The sequence below is a fragment of the Neoarius graeffei genome, chromosome 22, assembly GCF_027579695.1.
Source record: "Neoarius graeffei isolate fNeoGra1 chromosome 22, fNeoGra1.pri, whole genome shotgun sequence".
NCBI classification, from domain to species: domain Eukaryota; kingdom Metazoa; phylum Chordata; class Actinopteri; order Siluriformes; family Ariidae; genus Neoarius; species Neoarius graeffei.
Window position 1 is genome coordinate 6008148 of NC_083590.1, and position 20133 is coordinate 6028280.

Sequence of the window (20133 nt, forward strand, 5' to 3'; positions counted from 1 at the left end):
AGAAGGATAAAGCGGCTAGAGATAATGAGATGAGATAATAATAATAATAATAATAATAATAATTATTATTATTATTATTATTAACTTTATTTGCCAGGTATGTGAACACACGAGGAATTTGACTCCGGTTTCACTTAGCTCTCTTAGTACAAACAAATAAAGTGTAGACAAAAACAAAAAGCTATGTACATGTAGAAGGGTAAATATACGTATAGACAGCATAGTGCAAGGATGAATTAGTAAATATAAAAATATACAGTGTGCACAGAATGATGGTATGAGTGTGCAGATATTTCACAGTTAATGTGACTGATATTTGAGTCCGGTTTTAGCTGTTCATCACAGAGACAGCCTGAGGGGAAAAAACTGTTCTTGTGCCTGGTTATTTTTGCATACAGTCTTCTGTCGCATCTCCCAGAGGGGAGAAGTTTAAACAATTTGTGACCAGGGTGTGATGGGTCTGGAGAGATGTTACCTGCCCGTTTCCTGACTCTGGACAGGTACAGGTCTTGGATGGAGGGCAGGCTGACACCAATAATTTTCTCTGTAGACCATATTGTCCGTTGCAGTCTTTTCTTGTCCTGTTTGGTGACCGATCCAAACCAAACAGTGATGGAAGAGCAGAGAACAGACTGAATGATGGCAGAGTAGAATTGTGTCAGCAGCTCCTTAGACAGGTTGAGCTTCCTGAGCTGGTGCAGAAAGTACAACCTCTGCTGGGCCTTTTTGATGATGGTGACTGTGTTGGTCTCCCACTTCAGGTCCCAGGAGATTGTGGAACCCAGAAACCTGAAGGTTTTAACAGCAGTCACAATGTTGTTGGTGATGGTGATGGGCGGCAGGGTGGGGGGGCTCCTCCTAAAGTCCACTGTCATCTCCACAGTTTTGAGCGTGTTCAGCTCCCGATTGTTCTGACCACACCACCAGACCAGCCGTTCAACCTCCCGTCTGTATGCAGACTCGTCACCGTCTCGGATGAGGCCGATGACTGTTGTGTCGTCTGCAAATTTCAGGAGTTTAACAGACGGGTCTCTTGAAGTGCAGTCGTTGGTGTAAAGGGAGAAGAGCAGTGGAGAGAGCACACACCCCTGGGGGCGCCAGTGCTGATAGTCCGGGTGCTGGATGTGATGCTCCCCAGCCTCACCTGCTGCTTCCTGTCAGGAAGTTTATAATCCACTGACAGGTGGAGGAGGGCACAGTGAGCTGGGTGAGCTTGGTGTGAAGGATATCTGGAATGATGGTGTTGAATGCCGAACTGAAGTCCATGAACAGGATCCTGGCATACGTCCCTGCAGAGTCAAGGTGTTGCAGGATGTAGTGCAGTCCCATATTGATTGCATCATCTGCTGACCTGTTTGCCTGGTAGGCAAACTGCAGGGGGTCCAGCAGGGGGTCTGTGATGTCCTTCAGGTGTGACAACACCAGTCTCTCAAAGGACTTCATGACTACAGATGTAAGGGCTACAGGCCTGTAGTCATTCAGTCCTGTGATGGTGGTTTTCTTGGGAACCGGGATTATTGTGGAGCATTTGAAGCATGAGGGGACTTCACACAGCTCCAGGGATCTATTGAAGATCTGGGTGAAGATTGGGGCCAGCTGATCAGCACAGACCTTCAGACAGGAGGGTGACACACCATCTGGGCCGGGTGCCTTCCTGATCTTTTGTCTGCGAAAAAGCTGACAAACATCCTCTTCACAGATCTTGAGTGCTGGTGTGGGGTCAGAGGTGAGAGGAGGCAGAATAGCAGGGGGTGTAAATGGGTCTTTAATGTCTGGGGGAGAGAGGTGTGAATGTGTCAAACCTGCAGTAAAACACATTCAACTCGTCAGCCAGTTGATGGTTCATTGCAGTGTTGGGGGATGGCCTCCTGTAGTTGGTGATGTTCTTCAGGCCTCTCCACACTGACGCCGGATCGTTGGCTGAAAGGCTGTTTTTGATCCTTTCAGCGTAGCTCCTCGTTTCTGCGTTCACCTCTTCTGTCAGTGACTACGTTTACATGCACATCCAAATCGAGCTGCTGTCGGTAATCGAGCTGAAGGTCCCAGCAGGGTGCCAGAGAAATCCAATCCTACATGCACAGTGTTTAAATCGAGCTATTGTTATGAGGTGCATTGTGCACCCGAGCCACAGGTGGCGCTACACGCCCCATCGTGTTGGTACACTTCCGGTTGTCGTCATGAAGAAGAGCTATTCAAGAGTATAAACAAAGTGACTACAGGCGGAAATTAGCATGTACTGCTATAACCTGGGACAGACATCTGTCCTGACCACAAGGATAATGTTTAATTTGTACACTGTCCCTTTTAAAAATAAAATAAACTCTAAACTCTAAGAAGAGTGTTTGTAGTTTGTATGTACGAACAGAAGTGTTCCTAATAAAGTGGGCGGCTAAGGTGAAGTGTCATGCCGACCGAGGCTGTTTTTTCGACACAATTCACAGCTATGCAACAGCTGTACAGATGTATTTGGTGATACAGTAAGTGAGCTAAATTTTAACAGTGCAAACAATGCCACAAAAAGAAAAGATTCATGCCGTTGTAATGATTCGTTGTCATGCCGACCGAGACTGTTGTGTTTCCCTTGTGGTCTTGTCACTTCCGGAAGGGGCAGTGCTGAAGTAAGGCCGAATCCCATTTCACCCCTTGGACCAACCCCTTGGCCCTTCCCCTCCATTTTGCGCGTTCACGTGAAGGGGTAGGGGTATCCCAATCCCAGTTAACGCGGAGGGGTAGGGGAAGGGGTAGGGCTTCTGTACCCCTCCAAACGGAGATTTTCCTGGAGCTGACTCCGAACGAAGGGGTTTGAGTGATTTCCCACAATGCCATGCGGATTTCAGCGAGATTTCATGCGGATTTCAGAAAGATGGCGGTTCCCGCGGCGAAAGATTGTCATAAATGTATTTTCTCCATTATTTACGTGTTTTAAGTTGTTATCCAGAGGAAACACGCCACTTGATTCGCTTTCGAGCTGAGAATGAGCAGCGATTTCTGAAATCCAAGCTGCTGCTAAAAAGCTTTGGGAGTGAGTATTGTTTTCGGTTGCTTGACTGCGTACGTTTTGTTCTGTTATTCTCGCTTTTATTGTTTACATGAGTGTTCTGACACCTCATTCTGTCGGATGTGGTGCACGAAGCGCCAAAGATATCCCATTCAGTGGTGTTAGTTAACAAATTACACCCTGCCAGCAGAGATTTCTGGTTCTGCCTCTGGCTCTGACTGTAGCGGCTGGTCGCAGCCAATGACGCATTTGGTCGCGTTTTGCTAACGTAAACGCTGACGGAGGTACGCGATGACATATGCGATCGTTGAAGGGCTATCCCAATACGTAAGGGTTGAATTTCAAGCCCTATCCCTTGTAGCTCAGTTTCAAGGGGAAGGGGAAGGGGTAGGGGTAGAAATTAGAATTGGGATTGGGCCTAAGTAGCTCGAATACGTAGCTCAACAGGGTATACATGCACTAAGTAGCTCGGCAGAAATCGCATAATCTAGGTCGTGTAGCTCGATTCCGAGAAATCAAGTTCGGTTCAATTTCAGCCGAATTAAGGTGTATACATGGCATTTTGAACTTCGATTTCAGTCGAGCAACGGCAGAAATTCGATTCTCTCTATGTGCATGTAAACGTAGTGAGTGTGTTTCTGGCCTGTTTGTACAGGACTCTGTCCCCATTTCTGTAGGCCTCCTCCTTGGCCTGGCGAAGCTGCCTGAGTTTTGCAGTGAACCAGGGTTGTTTGTTGTTGTATGTGCGGAAGGTCTTGGTGGGCACACACACATCCTCACAAAAACTGATGTAAGATGTCACAGTATCAGTCAGTTCATGCAGGTCTGAAGCTGCAGCCTCAAAAACACTCCAATCAGTGCAGTCAAAGCAGGCTTGTAGTTCCACTTTGGCCTCATCGGACCATCTCCTCACCGTCTTTACCACAGGCTGAGCAGATTTCAGCTTCTGCCTGTAGGTCGGGATAAGATGAACAATGCAGTGATCAGATAGCCTTGGGACTGCATGGGGGACAGAGTGGTATGAGGCCTTTACAACAGTGTAACAATGATCCAGAGTGTTAGTGTCCCTGGTGGGACACTTAATGTGCTGTTTATATTTTGGCAGTTCATGGCTGAGGTTTGCTCTGTTAAAGTCCCCCAAAACAATGAGCAAAGAGTCCGGGTGTTTTTTCTCTACGTTGTTTATCTGGTCAGCCAGGTGTTGTAACGCCTCAGGAACACAAGCCTGAGGAGGGATGGAGACTCCAACCAGAATAAACGAGGAAAACTCTCGCGGAGCATGAAACCAAGGGTCGACCGATACGGGTTTTTTAATGGCCGATACCGATTTTTTTTTTTTTTTTTTTCTCATCACCACTGGCCGATGGCCGATATGGACTGCCAATTTTCTTAAGCCGATATTTTGGACCAATATGGGTAAAAAATGTTTTAAAAAATTTTTTTTAATTATATACTATAAAAAATTTTTTAAAAAATTATATATTATACTTTACCCTTTCATCACACCATAACATGAATAATAGGAAAATAACCATTATGTCTGAAGCACATTGAGCAACTAATTGTCTGCTTAATACAGTATTATATTCACTTAAAAATTAATACATATTAAACTGTCAAAACGACGAGGGATATTATTTATAAATCCCTACACACGACGGGGGGATATTACAAATTCCTGCGCACCTTGAGGGAACAGTATACCGTTATTACACATAAACTAACATGGCAAGTTACTTATGGAGTGTATTTGGGTGTTTATTCCGTGTAATTGTTTGCACAATCTCAATACATCGGTTCTGCTCTATGTTCCAATAATGACGGGGCGACACCACTTCCGCGTGTAGTCTTAAAGGAGGGAACAGAGCCATCTATGCGGCCCTGGGAGGGGAATAGTCGACGAATAAGTACAAAGAGGTGTCCTAATTCTAAGAAAGGCCTGAAGTTCAACGTGTCTGCCACCCAGTGGAAAGGGGTTTAAGCAAGATTTTTCACTCTATTCAACGTGATGGCTTACTTTTTTCAATACCACGAGCTGTCACAATTCGGCAACTTTGGCGGGTAGAGCATTAAATGCGCACGTCAGATTTCCGTTTTTTTCTGACCCACTCAATAACTTAATAAACTTCCAGGCACATGTAATAAAGAGAACATAAAATTTGGTGGTTTCAAACAATATTTTAAAAGCATTAGAGGCTCTGAATGTTTAAAACTTACCGTGGCTGTAGCTTTCGGGGCTGTGCACTTCACTATCAGAGGGGGAGGGGTGACGCGACAGCGTGCATCGCGGGTCTTCTGGCAACACAGAGCTGGCCTTGGAATCCAAGGCTTGGATGCTGGTCTGTAAATGACGCGCGCGCATGCGGGGGGTGCACGGATCGGCCAAACCACATGCGAATCGGCCTATGCCGATACACTTAAAAAACGCAAATATCGGCCCGATACATCGGCCGGCCGATGTATCGGTCGACCCTTGGATGAAACAGTTTGCAGTTTATGAATAATGTCTCCAGATGAGGACTGCATGATTTGTTTAAAACCGTGACATCAGTACACCAACCTTCGTTAATGTAAAAGCAGACTCCGCCTCCCCTCGTCTTCCCCGTGAGTTCTGTTTCGCGGTCCGCTCGGTGCAGGTGAAATACAGGCAGGTGGAGAGAAGTGTCCGGGATGTGCTCACCAAGCCAGGTTTCGGTGAAGCACAAGGCAGCAGATCTGTTAAAATCCGTGTTGATTGTGTTGAGGAGCAGCAGTTCGTCCATCTTGTTGGCCAGAGAGCGGACGTTAGCCAGGTGAATAGACAGGAGCGCAGTGCGTAACCCCCACTGCCTCAGCCTGACAACCGTGCTGGCTCGCTTCCCCCAGTGTTTATTCTTCAATGTCCCATTCTGCTGTCTGTGTAGATAGTGGCTGATTTACCTGTTGCATGTTTACATGCTTCCGTCAAGGCATATAGCTCTGCTGCTTGAGCTGACAAGTGACTAGGTAATGCTCCTGCTGTGATTAATTCTTTGTCTGAAACTACAGCATAGCCAACTTGATTTTTACCTGTTTCTGAGTGTTGTGATGCTGACCCATCCACATACAGACTCATGTCTGGATTCATGAGTGGTTCATCCTTGAGGTCCAACCTAGGGGAGCATAATTGGTTAGTAAGTGCCACGCAGTCATGTGGTTCACTGTCCCCCTCTGTAGGGAGCAAAGTAGCAAGGTTAAGGACAGTACATTTTACTGTTATATTTGGCATGTTAAGCAGGACCGTGTTATATTTTAGATTAGATTAGATAAAACTTTACTGATCCCTTTGGGAGGGTTCCCTCAGGGAAATTAAGATTCCAGCAGCATCATTACAGATAAACAGAGAAAAAAAATAGAGAAAACTTCTAGATAAATTAAAATAAATTAAGTATTTACATATACAAATATAAAAGAATAAGATATGGGGAAGAGAGGAAGGGGGGAGAAGTGGGGTTAGGGTAAGTGTGTATGTGGGGGGGGGCAGCAGGAAAGATACTGTCAAGTGTATGTGAGCATCGTGGGTTTCCCACACTTGAAAGGGAAGGACTCGGACACAGGATTCCACTCGTCTTGTGTTTTATTGATTTTCAGTGGAGTTGTCGTAGACGTTGTAGAGAAAAGGCTTTTTCCGTGCATGCCTCCCAAACAGCTTGATGGCATGTAGATAGCGCCTGATGGTTGTTGTGGAGACTTTGTGACCCCAAGATGCTACTCTTTGATGCAATTCTCCAACAGTGAGCTTTGGAGAACTTTTTACTTCTCTTCCCATCCTCCTCACTGTGCGTGGTGGCAAGATAAACTTGCATCCTCCTCCAGGCTTGTTTGCCGCTGTTCCAATTGTTTTAAACTTCTTGATGATTCCTCTGGCTGTAGATATGGGCAGGTGTAGGCGAGTGGCTATTTTCTTGTAGCCATTGCCTGACTTATGAAGGTCAACACACATCTGCCTTACTTGAATGGTGTGTTCTCTTGTCTTTCCCATGTTGAAGAGTGGATAAGAGAAATAGGCCTCTGTGTCACATCATATTTATACCCCAGGGAAAGAGGATGTGATGAATTACTAATTAAAGATTCCTAGATACTCTGATCAACTTTATAAACTACAGTAGAAATGACAGAAATTCTTCAATTACATTTATTTTCTAGGAATTATGGGTGCCAATAATTGTGGAACAGGTGATTTTATGAAAAATAATTATTTCTTAGTCAGGGATTTTTTTTAATTCACTTGAGTTAAGGGTTACATTTGTCTACAATTTTCAGTGTGACATTAGGCTTCTGCGATAAAAATTGAATTTATTTTAAGGCTTTTAACACATCTTAACCAGGGGTGCCAATAATTGTGGAGGGCGCTGTACGCATAAAGAATAGATTTCCTTTTATCTTAGTGCATTATTATTTTTTACTTTATAGAAAGAAGGTTAGGTGATTAATTTGTGCTCAGTGATTTACAGAATATGAGACTTGTAGAAAGCATCTTTTAGTCCCAGAAGAAAAAGAAACCTTTATTGTCATTATAACATGTACAACGAAATTAAATTAAAGTGCAGACCTTAATCGATGCAACATAAAAGGGGAAAAGTTATAAAATATATACAAAATATAAAAATAATGTGGTGTAGTGGTTAGCACTGTCGCCTCACAGCAAGAAGGTCCGGGTTTGAGCCGCGTGGCCGGTGAGGGCCTTTCTGTGTGGAGTTTGCATGTTCTCCCTGTGTCTGCCCGGGTTTCCTCCGGGTGCGCCGGTTTCCCCTACAGTCCAAAGACATGCAGGTTAGGTTAACTGGTGACTCTAAGGGCGTATTCACACCTACGTTGTTTGGTCCGGACCAAACGACCAAAGAACCAAATTTCCCTTGGTCCGGACCTTTTAGGTTGGTCTGAATACAAACCTCCGAACTCTGGTCCGGACCAAACAAGCGGCCCAAGACCGAGCTGCAAGGTCGGACTCGGTCCGGACCAAAGGAACCCTGGTGCGGATCTTTTGGAGGTGTGAAAGCAGACCGGACCTAATCTGACAGTTTTGCTTTTTTGTACCTCGGGAGCTTCCATCGTTTGTCGAGCATTATGGGAAACAGAGTCTTGACACTCCACTGCAAAGTGCAAACACTGTTTTGGTTGTCAAGGGAACCTTACAACAGTCATTCAGTCATTCAGACCAGTGGTAGGCTAGACTACAGAGTACAAAAAATGAGTAGGGGGCAAACGTGGGCTGAGGAAGAAACGCGTACCCTTGTGGATATATAGGCAGATGTCCACATATCTGAGCTTTTGGAGAGAACACACAAAAATGCCGACGTGTTTGCTGTATTCAGTGAGAAAATGAAGGAGAAGGGGTTCACGCGCTCCCCAGAACAATGTCGGCTAAAAGTGAAGAAACTCCGTCAGACTTGCATTAAAATCAGGGACATTCTTTCAAAAAGTGGCGGTACTAGCGACGCAAAAAAGAAATTCATCTATTACGATGGATAAGGCGAATATCCCGACACAGACCTCCTCTGTCTTGCGTGAAGAGCCAGAACTGTCACCAGTGCTTAATTTGTAAAGTGGGAGGTCCCGGAGCGCAGAGGATGAGTGGCTCCGGTGTGAAAAAAAAAAAAGAAGGGGGGGGGGCGCTTCTGGGCATGTATTGTAATAGCACTGCAAATTAAGTTCATCTGCGAAAAACCCCGCTCACACTCTGCACTTGAGATAGGGACAGTGTTGATCGCGGCCAAGAAGCCCTTCAGTTCATCTGGGATGAATTCTCCATTACTTTCCCTGAATTCCCTGAATGCCCTGATGACATGTCGTGGGTCATTGATGCAAAACTGCTGGCAGAGCGCTTCCACTTCTTTTTCCCTGAACAGCGCGTCTTCCTCCCGCGGCCACGGAAGTGTGCACCCTTCTTTTCCGTAATATACAAACAGATATTTTGTGGATGTCGTTTCATGAGAGAAATCACCAACAAGACAGATATCAAAATCAGACATTAACACTAAATAAACTTGCATTTATTTATTTAATTATTTGGGTTTTTTTTATTTTGTTACATAGTCAAGAGAGGTGGCAGATCACTGGATCCAGTGTAAATAGCTGCTGTGTAAATAGCAATGGTCCGCTTACTAAAATGTACAGTGTGAAAGCGAACCGCACCAAAATGAAAAAATAAAAAAAACATTTGGTTTGGACCAAAGCAAGTGAACTATCGAACTATCCTGGTCTGAATACACCCTAAATTGGCCGTAGGTGTGAATGTGAGTGTGAACGATTGTTTGTCTCTGCAATGACCTGGCGACTTGTCCAGGGTGTACCCTGCCTCTCACCCATAGTCAGCTGGGATAGGCTCCAGCTTGCCTGCAACCCTGTAGAACAGGATAAGTGGCTACAGATAATTGATGGATGGATGGAACCATGCGATACAAAACATCTAGATGCTTGCAGCATTCAGTGTACTGACAGCTACTGGGAAGAAGCTGTTTCTCAGTCTGTTTGTCCTTGTTTTAAGTGTTCTGTATCGTCTACCTGATGGCAGCAGTTCAAATAGTTTATGACCCGGATGTGATGAATCTTGCAGAATGTGTTGAGCTTTCCTGAGGTAGCGGGAACTGTGTAGTTCTTCCAGTGGAGGGAGAGGGCAGCCTACTATTTTCTGGGTGTCCTTTATGACCCCCTGGAGCACCTTCCTCTGTGCCATCGTGCAGCTGGTGTACCAAACACAGAGACAGTAAATGTGATTAGTGATCACTAAAATTCTGTAGGCCTACCTTTTACAAGTGCTTATTAAACAAGTAACCAGACCTTAATTAACTCCTAATATGGTATGTGCTCCTTAAGCCAAAGTGTGTTACCCATTAGTTCTACATTACACTGACCCTGTTTAGGTTTACATCAACACAATGTTGGAGCAGTTGTTCATTATAGACTATCCATATCTAGTGTATCCATGGATACACTAGAAATTACATGAAGTACTGTATGACTTTTCCAAAATAGGTCTTGTTTTAGCAAATAGTCAATAATAATAATGGACAACTACCAGTTGTCCATTATTATTATTATTGTCCAGGAACATACACCAGCACTGTAATGGTGTATGTTCTTATCCCATAACTGAGAACCAATTTAAAGACCTTTTGTGTTCATGTAGTATGAGAGTATAATATTTGGAAGGACAGGTGTATGTCTGTGAAATTGTGTTTCTCAAATAAACATGGCTCTCCACAGGTTCGAATTTGTGATAAGTGTAAGAAGTGGAAAGATGCGATCTTGGATAATCATAACAACAAGCATAATGAGATACATTGGAAAAACTGCCAGCCACAGCTATGGCCTACACACAAATGGGAAGTGGCCAAGGTGAGTTCTGAGCAGCACACATAACACGCATTCCTCAAGTGAGATCATATTAAAGGAAAAATCCAGCCCGAGACCACTTGTGTATTAATCTTTAGTATAAATACACAGGTGATTATAGAAAATCCCACAGAAGAGCTACTGTAGCACAAACTGCTGAAAAAGGTTAATGCTGGCTAAAACAGAAAGGTGTCAGCATTAGCTTTTTCAGCAGTTTGTGCTACAGTAGCGCTTCTGTGGGATTGGATCATATGGGCTAGCCTTCGTGCCCCATGTGAATCAATGAGCCTTCGACACCCATGACCCTGTCGCCGGTTCACCGGTTGTCCTTCCTTGGACCACTTTTGGTTGGTACTAACCACTGCATACCGGGAACACCCCACAAGATATGCCATTTTGGAGATACTCAGACTCAGTCATCTCGCCATCACAATTTGGCCCTTGTCAAAGTCACTCAGATCCTTACTGTAGCGGTCAAAGTAGAATTCATATAGATGTGAATTACAATTTATGTTAAAAGTATAAATAATTTCATTTGAATTTGTAATTTCATATAAGTAGTTTATTTCATGATTAAAATGATGAATAATATGTGGCAAGGTTAGAAGAATTAGAGACCGTTAGAATTAGAAGAATTAGAATTATAATTCATATGCGAAGAATTAGAATTCATATGCGTAGGTTATCTGTTATCCATAGACTAAAAAGGTGTACTGTCGCTTTAAGAGCTTGCCAACTCGGCTACCATAGGACCGGTCTCGCGCTTCTCATTGCAGATCTTGAGGAGCCGTGGAAGCGAGCAGTTTTTCTTCCCCGGCTCCCTGCATCTCCGGCAGACATTACAACCTTTTAATTTCATTAGTAGCTAGTTTAGTTAGTTCATGTGTGTTTTGTAACTGTTAAAACGAGGATTAAAGTTCAACTTTCATTTCAAGACGTTTCAAGTGGATTTATTACAAGGCACATGGACATTGAGAGTGGAAACAACTACTGTGGGTCAGAGACTTCGTCAGTGTAAGCCATAGCACTTTTCTCAAGGTCTCACTAAGAACAAGCCTCTACACTTACGCTCACCCATTTTTCCTGCTTCCAACACATTAACTTCAAGAACTGACTGTTCTCTTGCTGCTTAATCTATCCCATCACTTGACAGGTGCCGTTGTAATGAGATAATCAATGTTATTCACTTCACCTGTCAGTGGTTATAATGTTATGACTGATCGATACGTGTATATATACAGACACACACACAGACGGATAAAATGGGTTTCAGGGTGGTGAGTTCCTATATGGGACGCTTTGCATTGATTTTATGTCGGCTAATCTGGATTTTTTCCTCAGGCTTATATGATACGTGGAATAAAAGATCATCACGGTTTTGATCAGTTCGACATTTCTGCCATCCTGAACTTCATGGCTCACTGCAAGCACTTTAAAGCCTTTACAGAGGGCAATTGCCTAATTCAGGTAAAATTATTGAAATGTTCAGGTCACATGTATTCCTTTTTTCATTTTAATGTTTGTGTTTTTGCCTGTGTAACCCTCATGAGTTATTGCACCACATTCAGTCAGCGATTTTTCATACATCAACCCTTTCTTTCACTTGTCCATAGTGTATTGAGGTTTTTCACCTGATGTCACAGGGTCACATGACGCCCCGGTGTCCGCCATTTTGAAGGTCAAGCTAGCTAATGTCAACATCATCATAGCTGGTATGTTACTGTAGCAATGTTTACGTTCAGTCATTTGGATGACTGTTAAAACCTTTCAGTCTCAAGTTTTTCCTTTACTGTATTTACTAGTTTACTGTAATTATGATCCGGCAGCTATTTACACCGGATCCAGTGTAAATAGCTGCCGGAGCGCGCTCCGGCTTGCTCCCCCTCAAATTAAGCAGCGCGCTCCGGCTTGCTCCCGGAGTGCTGCTCCAGGAGCAAGCCGGAGCGCGCTGCTTAATTTGAGGGGGAGCAAGCCGGAGCGCGCTCCGGCAGCTATTTACACTGGATCCGGTGTAAATAGCTGCCGGATCATAATTACAGTAAACTAGTAAATACAGTAAAGGAAAAACTTGAGACTGAAAGGTTTTAACAGTCATCCAAATGACTGAATGTAAACATTGCTACAGTAACATACCAGCTATGATGTTGTTGACATTAGCTAGTGCTAACAGCTAGTTGCTAATACACTGCTACAACTACACCGACCCTAATATTACAGTTCTTGTTCATTGCCTGGTAACAGCAAATTTATAACGGGCCTTGTCTCAACAGACTAAGAAGTTATTTCAATGACATTTATAAACATTTTGTTTATCTTGAGGACCGAAAGTAAATGAAAATGTGAACAAACCTTAGCTGTAATAAGATGGCGACCACCGGCTCCAGGGACAACCCACTGATGTAGGCATGTTACCCAGCCTGACACAAAATATTTGTAGGTATCCAAACTCGTATACGCTTTCAGATCAATACCTGTGTATGGCGATGGGTTTTTAACGACATAGGTATACAGATCATGTGGGCCGAAGTCAGGTAAAGACGAGGGCTTCGTGTACTTCCGTACGTCAGAGAACAATCCTGGTGGAAGCAGGTAAACGTCATTCTCTAAGCCTGCTAACCTCAATTTTTGCAAATACCTCTCCCTCTGCTTGCCCTGTAAATGCCCTACGTCGCTGGATAGTGAAGGTGTTTTCTGCATCTCGCTCCTTTTTCTTTTATGTTTTTCGTTTGTCGCCTTCCTCGCATTCAAACTGATTCGAGCCGTGACCTCCAAAATGGCAGCCTCACATGACTTGGTCGCGTGGGTGAAAAACTTCAATAAGCCCCTTGCTGTTAAGTTGTTGTTGGGGGTAGGGAGATATTTACAGACGCTCCCTGGGGAATTCCCATCGGTATTAGCTATGGTCGTGGTTGGATATTTGTAGATACTCCCTAAGGAACGTAAGCATCGAACACATAGGCTAGCGTTCGGCTTTTTCCCCTCAGACCAGACGCCCTATTGATTCCACGGAAAAAGCATAGATTTAGCGATCAAATTAATAAATAGATTTTGATTACACACACACCACACCAACACATCCAGACGACAATAGTGATCCCCCAAGATTTTGGTTCCCACCGAAGATTTTGGTTCCATTTGTAGCTGAAAGAGATCCTGGTGAGTTGGAAGCTAATCAACCGGATATGAATACGAATGTGACTCCATAGCATGCTGATTCAGAATGGATTGAAACTTAGTAGTGAACCAGTCAGGATGTGTTTTGTTCTAAGATATGTTTTGTGTTGGTCTACGTTCTTATTTTGATATTCCGACTCGACGTGAGAGTGAAAGTTTCATGTTATAGCGATGTAGCATACAGGATTGTGACAACAGCACTGAGGTAAAGTTAGCTGCATTGCTAATCTTTATTTGATGTAAGATATAAGATGTAAGCTTCTTTTGAATAACACAGTCGTTTTATTCATGTTGAGTAGTGATGATGTAGCCCTATGATGTTTAGTGATAAACAATGAAAAGATGTCTAGTTTGATCAATACACTTTTTGATCGCTTGCGCGCGGTTGTGCAGCTGGTTTTCTTCCCCTCAGTCCCTTCAAGTGCTGTATGACTTGTGGCTTGTGCCCTGGTCCTGGACTAACTCCGTCGCTGCCACATAATTCGCCTTCGAAGGGTTGATGTTGAAGAGAGCGATAGGAGTGGACTGATACTTATGAACTCGGAGTACAGAACTGCATAGGTTTTTTTGAGACAACTTCTCATCTCATCTCATTATCTGTAGCCGCTTTATCCTGTTCTACAGGGTCGCAGGCGAGCTGGAGCCTATCCCAGCTGACTACGGGTGAAAGGCGGGGTTCACCCTGGACAAGTTGCCAGGTCATCACAGGGCTGACACATAGACACAGACAACCATTCACACTCACATTCACACCTACAGTCAATTTAGAGTCACCAGTTAACCTAACCTGCATGTCTTTGGACTGTGGGGGAAACCAGAGCACCCGGAGGAAACCCACGCGGACACGGGGAGAACATGCAAACTCCGCACAGAAAGGCCCTCGCCGGCCACGCGGCTCGAACCCGGACCTTCTTGCTGCGAGGCGACAGCGCTAACCACTACACCACCGTGCCGCCCCCTTGAGACAACTTTTTCATCCCTTTTGATACTTTGCTTTGACACTTTTCTTTTTTTCCCCTGAGATCTCAGAGGACAATCTTTCTTTTATTCCTTTTGCTTTTGGGGTTGTTGGATCAAACAAAGGGTAGATTTAGATTTTGAATTTTCCATATATTTCACACTATTCTGTGCCTGTTTAACGATTGTATAGGCTGCAGATATTTTATATCATTACTTTATATTGTCTTGTGCCTATCAGGGATGAGAGTTTTCCACTTTTTGGTGGAATTCCGCTTTTTTTCAGTCAAAATAGACCTTTTTTATGTTGTTGCAAATCCGTTGAGAAAATTTTAGGGGGGTAGGGTGTAGGGATGTTAACCGATGACTGTTTGACCGGTGGTTGACCGAATCAGCGTCAACCGGTTAATTTTTTTTTTTTGGTTGTCGGTTTAAAAAAAAATCAATCGTTTTGAAGCTGCCGATTTTGGAGCAGAGGACTTGGAATTCTGTGTTGTAAACGCTTGGGGCGTGCCATGCGGTGTAAGGACGACAGCTGACAAATCAGAAACGCCCATTCAGTCATGTCCCGCCCCAGTTGAACACAGCTGCCACTCGGCGAAAGAAAAAAGTGTAGACACAAGCTTTTTAGATTCCAAATTACTATTCTGTTTTTTTTTAAATTATTATTAGAAGGCACATCGAGTTTAGTCCTGCCTTGGCCAGTGCATTCTGAAAGTATGTTTCGGTCTGTAGCCAACAATGCATGTTATTGCAGATCATATCTCTCCACACAAACTAAAGGCACAGATGCCGACTTTTTCACGGCTGAATCGCGCAGATCCGATTGCTTTCCTTTGAGCATACAGAAGGAGGAGTTAGACAGGGAGCAAAAGAAAGCAAGGCTGGAGCATGTGAAAAATCAAGAGGAGTTGGCTAAAAAGAGGGAGAGGACCAACAAGCTTTTAGCTCTTGCTAAAAAGCTCAAACTAAAGAAGAAATAAATTTTCTGCACCATGAAACTGTAAATAGTTGTATATATTGTAAATAGACAAACACTTTATAGAACCAAAGGAAAAATGTATTCATAAATCATATAAACCATTATTTAATATAGCAGTGAATGTGTTACCTTAGTTTGGATTTAGAGCAGCAAATTTGAAGTATCATGTTGGTGCTCACCTGGAATGTATATGCAAAATTTATCACAAAAGGCCTATGTCAATGTTTCCTTTACATAGGTGTAGTTGATCTTTATCAAATGAAAGTTTAAGTAATGTATGTACTTGAAAGAGACTTCTACTTTTGTATAAGTGTCAATTTTGTAAGCAAACAGGGTATGGTATTTCAACAACATTTGTAAAATTTTGATGATAAAATAAATGTTTTTTTAGGGCAGTGGTTCTCAACCGGGGGGGCGCGCCCCCCTGGTGGGGCGCGGAGGTACTCCAGGGGGGTCGCGAGTAGGCTTCATGTATGGAGGAAAAAAAAAAATCTGGGGCTAACAGGCTATAGTAGCTAAGCAGATGCAACACATTTACCCATGTCAAAATGCAGGACATTGGACTATTACATACAAATCAATACTATTATAAAATCTATCATCAATCTATCATAAAATCTTGTGTGTAGGTTATTTTAAGCCCGTGACGCGAACATGACGCAACGTCACGTGAGTGAGTCTGCATACCGTGGCCACCGTGTGAGTGCTTGCCACACACACACTAGCCTGGTTTCTTGCCGAGTTAACTCGTGCCAACTCTCGCTAGTCTACTATCATCAATCCATCGATACAGCGCAAAACCCAAACAGTCTTTTTAAAGACTACTACCCCACACTGTATATTTGCTTTCCCCATTTCAGCTCTACCCACATAATTTGTTGTTTTTGTTGTTTTCTTACTGCTAGTCTACTATGGATAATGCTACTACTGCTGCTACTACTACTACTACTACTAATAATAATAATAATGATAATAATAATAATAATAATCTAGCCCAGGGCTATCTATCTATCTATCTATCTATCTATCTATCTATCTATCTATCGGTCGATATAAGGTGCTGTAGGTCGGGTGGCGTCACTGCGGGTGAGTGTGTTTGGGGGGGGCGGGGCGAGAAGAGGGGCCCTCAACTGCAATGAACCAGCTTTGGTGGGGCCCAGGTTGCAAAAGGTTGAGAACCCCTGTTTTAGGGTAAAAAATCTCTAAAATCCATGAGCTCCCGGGGGCTTCGCCCCCTGGGCCCCCACCGGGCCCCCAGACCCCCGGCTAATATTTCAGATTTTTTCATCACAAGCCACTCTCATCCTTGGCCTATTATACTACCTGATTGATACTTCTTCCTTTATATCCTGATATTGGGTATGGTACACCGAATGCCCTAATTTCACGGTGATTGCCATTTAGCTTCACACAACACTAAATTTACATTTCACCACACTCATCGAACATCACACCCCATTTATTTAACACTACATACCATTCATTGATATTATATATTGATATTACACCGTATTCCTTCCACATGACAGATATTCATGTAGTACTACACCACATTTGTTTCACACCTTGCATTCATTTCCCATCACATAATAATTCCCTCTGCACACTGAAGCTAAATCCATTTTAGATTTAGATATTGACTTCTATTAATGCTCTTCTGCGTTGAAGGTAACAATACAGAATAATTTCTTTTTTATAAACCTTAATTGTTGTTGTCTGTGTTATTGGGTGGTGTGGCGGTAATACTATAATATAATAGTGTTCACTACTGCAGTCCTCCTGTTCGAACCCAGGGATAAGAACTCAGTTGACTATTAGATGCATTCGATTTATTAGATAGCAACGAGAAGCCTACCCAGGTAGGCAGAGTTACACGTGGAACAAAAGATCATCACAGTTTTGATCAGTTTGACATTTCTGCCATCCTGAGCTTCATGACTCAGTGCAAGCACTTTAAAGCCTTTACAGAGGGCAAGTACCTAATCCAGGTAAAATTATTGAAATGTTCAGGTCACATGTATTCCTTTTTTCATTTTAATGTTTGTGTTTTTGCCTGTATATGCACAGACAAAGCTGATAACTCTATGATATAATAAGTATAAATTTTAAGCCAAATGGGATGCCATGCTTATTTTCATTTTTCTGTTCATCATGCAGGTCATCACTATGAGAAACAAAATGATGCATTCTCCTGACTTCACGTTCAGCAAACAGGAGCTGGATGGCTTTATAAATAATGTTCAGAAGCTGGCTGAGGTTATTGAGAAGCATGCACCGGGACAAAAAGACATATCAAAAAATATACAGAAGGTATCAGCTATTTAAGACACAACACAGCAATAATTATTTTACATATTAAGTATCTATCTATATCTATCTATCTATTGTGCAAAGATATGAAGTTTATCTTCGAGTGCTGAACATTTTCATGAAGCGAACGAGTGAAAATATTTTCAGCATGAAAAGATAAACTTCATATCTTCCCACAACCGTGTAATGTTCTTTATATTATACGGACACATCCACAAAAAATATGCAAGTTAATGAAAATAATTTTAATTTTGAACCGATTCATCATTTTGACAACACGCATCAAGTTGGCAGTAAAACACTGAGTGACATCATCGGAGTGAAATATCAGAAAATATGTCACTCAGATCCTCAGTGTATTTTGTATGAAAAATACAAGTTTTTCAACATGAGAAGATAAACTTCATATCTTCAAGCCAACGTGTGATTTTCTTTTTATTATATAGACACATTAACAAACAAAACGTACCCAAATTTATCAAAACAATTCATCGATTTCTTCACAAGAGACATGTTAAGCAGTCGTTGGACGAGGTTGAATAAAATATCGTGATTTGTTAGTGGTGAGCAAGCAGTCATTTGCCGATGCTGAAGACAGACACTAACAACTCATGATATTTTGTGAGACCCAAATTCAATAAATGTTTTATCATCCATACTTTTTTTTTTGAACTACTGATTTTCAAGTTAGCGTGACGACTCAAACGATAACAAAGAAATCAGATGCAGTCACTTTTATTTATATCTCATAGAACTCAAAATACAAACGTGCGGAGTAACTGCGCATGAGCAGACTATTTGTAGTCGATACCAAATAATTGGAATGATATTGAGATTTGTCACGGTTTTGGTTCTCCATGTCCCAGATGTAGCTTATATGAAAAATACAAGTGGTGTATTTCCCAGTAAAACACTTGTCTATACATGAGTGTTTTATAAGTTTATATAAATAAATTTATAACCTCTCTTTAGACTGAATAAACTTTAGGTATGGTTTTGATTAAAGGTAGACTGCCTTTCAAATTTTTCAGCTGTAGGTCACAAAAAGAATTTTCCCTGACACCCAATTATTTTGGTTTAGTGGACCGAAAGCTACTCAACTGAAATCACAGACTTCCGATTTTATTAAGTTTTTTAAAATAGAACAATTAATGAATTTAGGGCCATGTGGCCCTAAATTCTCCGCTATTTTTGCCTGCTTCAACATGACCCAATTCAAGATACTACGTCACACTTCACGTGGTGGGCTTTCCCCGTTTGCGCAAGGCATTGTGGGATACAAATCTGAAACAGGAGAGAAAAATGGAGGACGTGAGTGTGCGAATGAAACGTGAAAGACCGACTACAGTAATGGAAAGCAAGAAGAAAAGATGTAATGTTGTGAAGGAAAGGAAACGCAGGACCAAACTAATAAATATCGGCGGTCAGCGAGCACCTCGGTGTGATCAGCTGTTCGTTTAGCGACAGAACGATGGAACTGTCGGTGCACACTCAAAGGGAAACCTGCGCATGCGTATACAGACTTCCTCTGTCTGCTTGACTGCACGAAGCGAGCGATTTCATTATTTGCTCGGGAATCCCCTCTAATTAAATAACTTCCCAGCCACAGAATGGCCTGATATTTTGTGAGATATTGCAGAAATAATCATATCACAGTGACCAAATTTCAGAGGTAACTAAATTTCACTGATTTTATGAAATCGATAGGCCATCTCTCTCTCTCTGTAATGTAATGGTAAGCCAATTTGGTCAAAAACAGCAAAATAAAATATAAAAAAAATAGCATCACCGTTGCAGCTTTGAATCTTTAATCCAAACGCTGGAAAAATAGCTGGTCTGTTTTTATGTCCATGTTGGCTTCAGGAAGAGATGCAGGGCTTGAAAAATTTCCTGGACCAAAACGAAGATTTGCTGGAGAACTTGGGCTCTCCAGTAAACCAGCTGAATGAAATACAAGAGAAGATGAACAAGCATGAACAGGATATCAAAAAACTGAGGGACAGGGTGGACCGGCTGGAAAGTGATGTACCCGGTGAGTGAAAGATGAATGAAGATAGAATTAAAGACATAGAAACAGATTAGACTTATACCTACATGGACAGTATATATCTTTTGTCATCTTTAATTGATCCAAGGAAAAGGCATGTCAAACACACTGTAACTAGTGAAGTTCTGGGGAGCATTTAAACAAGATCATTAATGGAGAGCATGAACACGTGGAAAAGTGTTCGTGTGTGTGCTTTTTAACAGAGTGTGAGCTGTTGTGATTTGCTAGCAGTGTGCAAGTGTACAGTGCCCTCCATAATTATTGGCACCCCCTTGTAAAGATTAGTGAAAAGGGTTAGAAAAACTCCACCTT

General features: G+C 42.5%; 2 protein-coding genes across 4 annotated transcripts in view; both read left to right on the forward strand.

Annotated features, from left to right (window-relative positions):
* Positions 1-20133, forward strand: part of LOC132870553 (NACHT, LRR and PYD domains-containing protein 12-like) — a 502785-nt gene that overhangs the window by 335076 nt on the left and 147576 nt on the right. The window lies entirely within an intron of this gene.
* The window catches only part of LOC132870346 (uncharacterized protein CXorf38 homolog), a 34161-nt gene that overhangs the window by 768 nt on the left and 13260 nt on the right, over positions 1-20133 (forward strand). The window contains exons 2-5 of one of the 3 annotated variants that reach the window (XM_060903979.1): positions 10223-10354; positions 11693-11818; positions 17622-17774; positions 19638-19806. In XM_060903979.1, the coding sequence (XP_060759962.1) occupies positions 11699-11818; positions 17622-17774; positions 19638-19806 (442 nt within the window). In that variant the 5' untranslated portion in view covers positions 10223-10354; positions 11693-11698. Of the gene's footprint in view, positions 1-10176; positions 10355-11692; positions 11819-17621; positions 17775-19637; positions 19807-20133 lie in introns of those variants that run through there. The other 2 variants (XM_060903977.1, XM_060903978.1) reach the window with 2 other exon arrangements.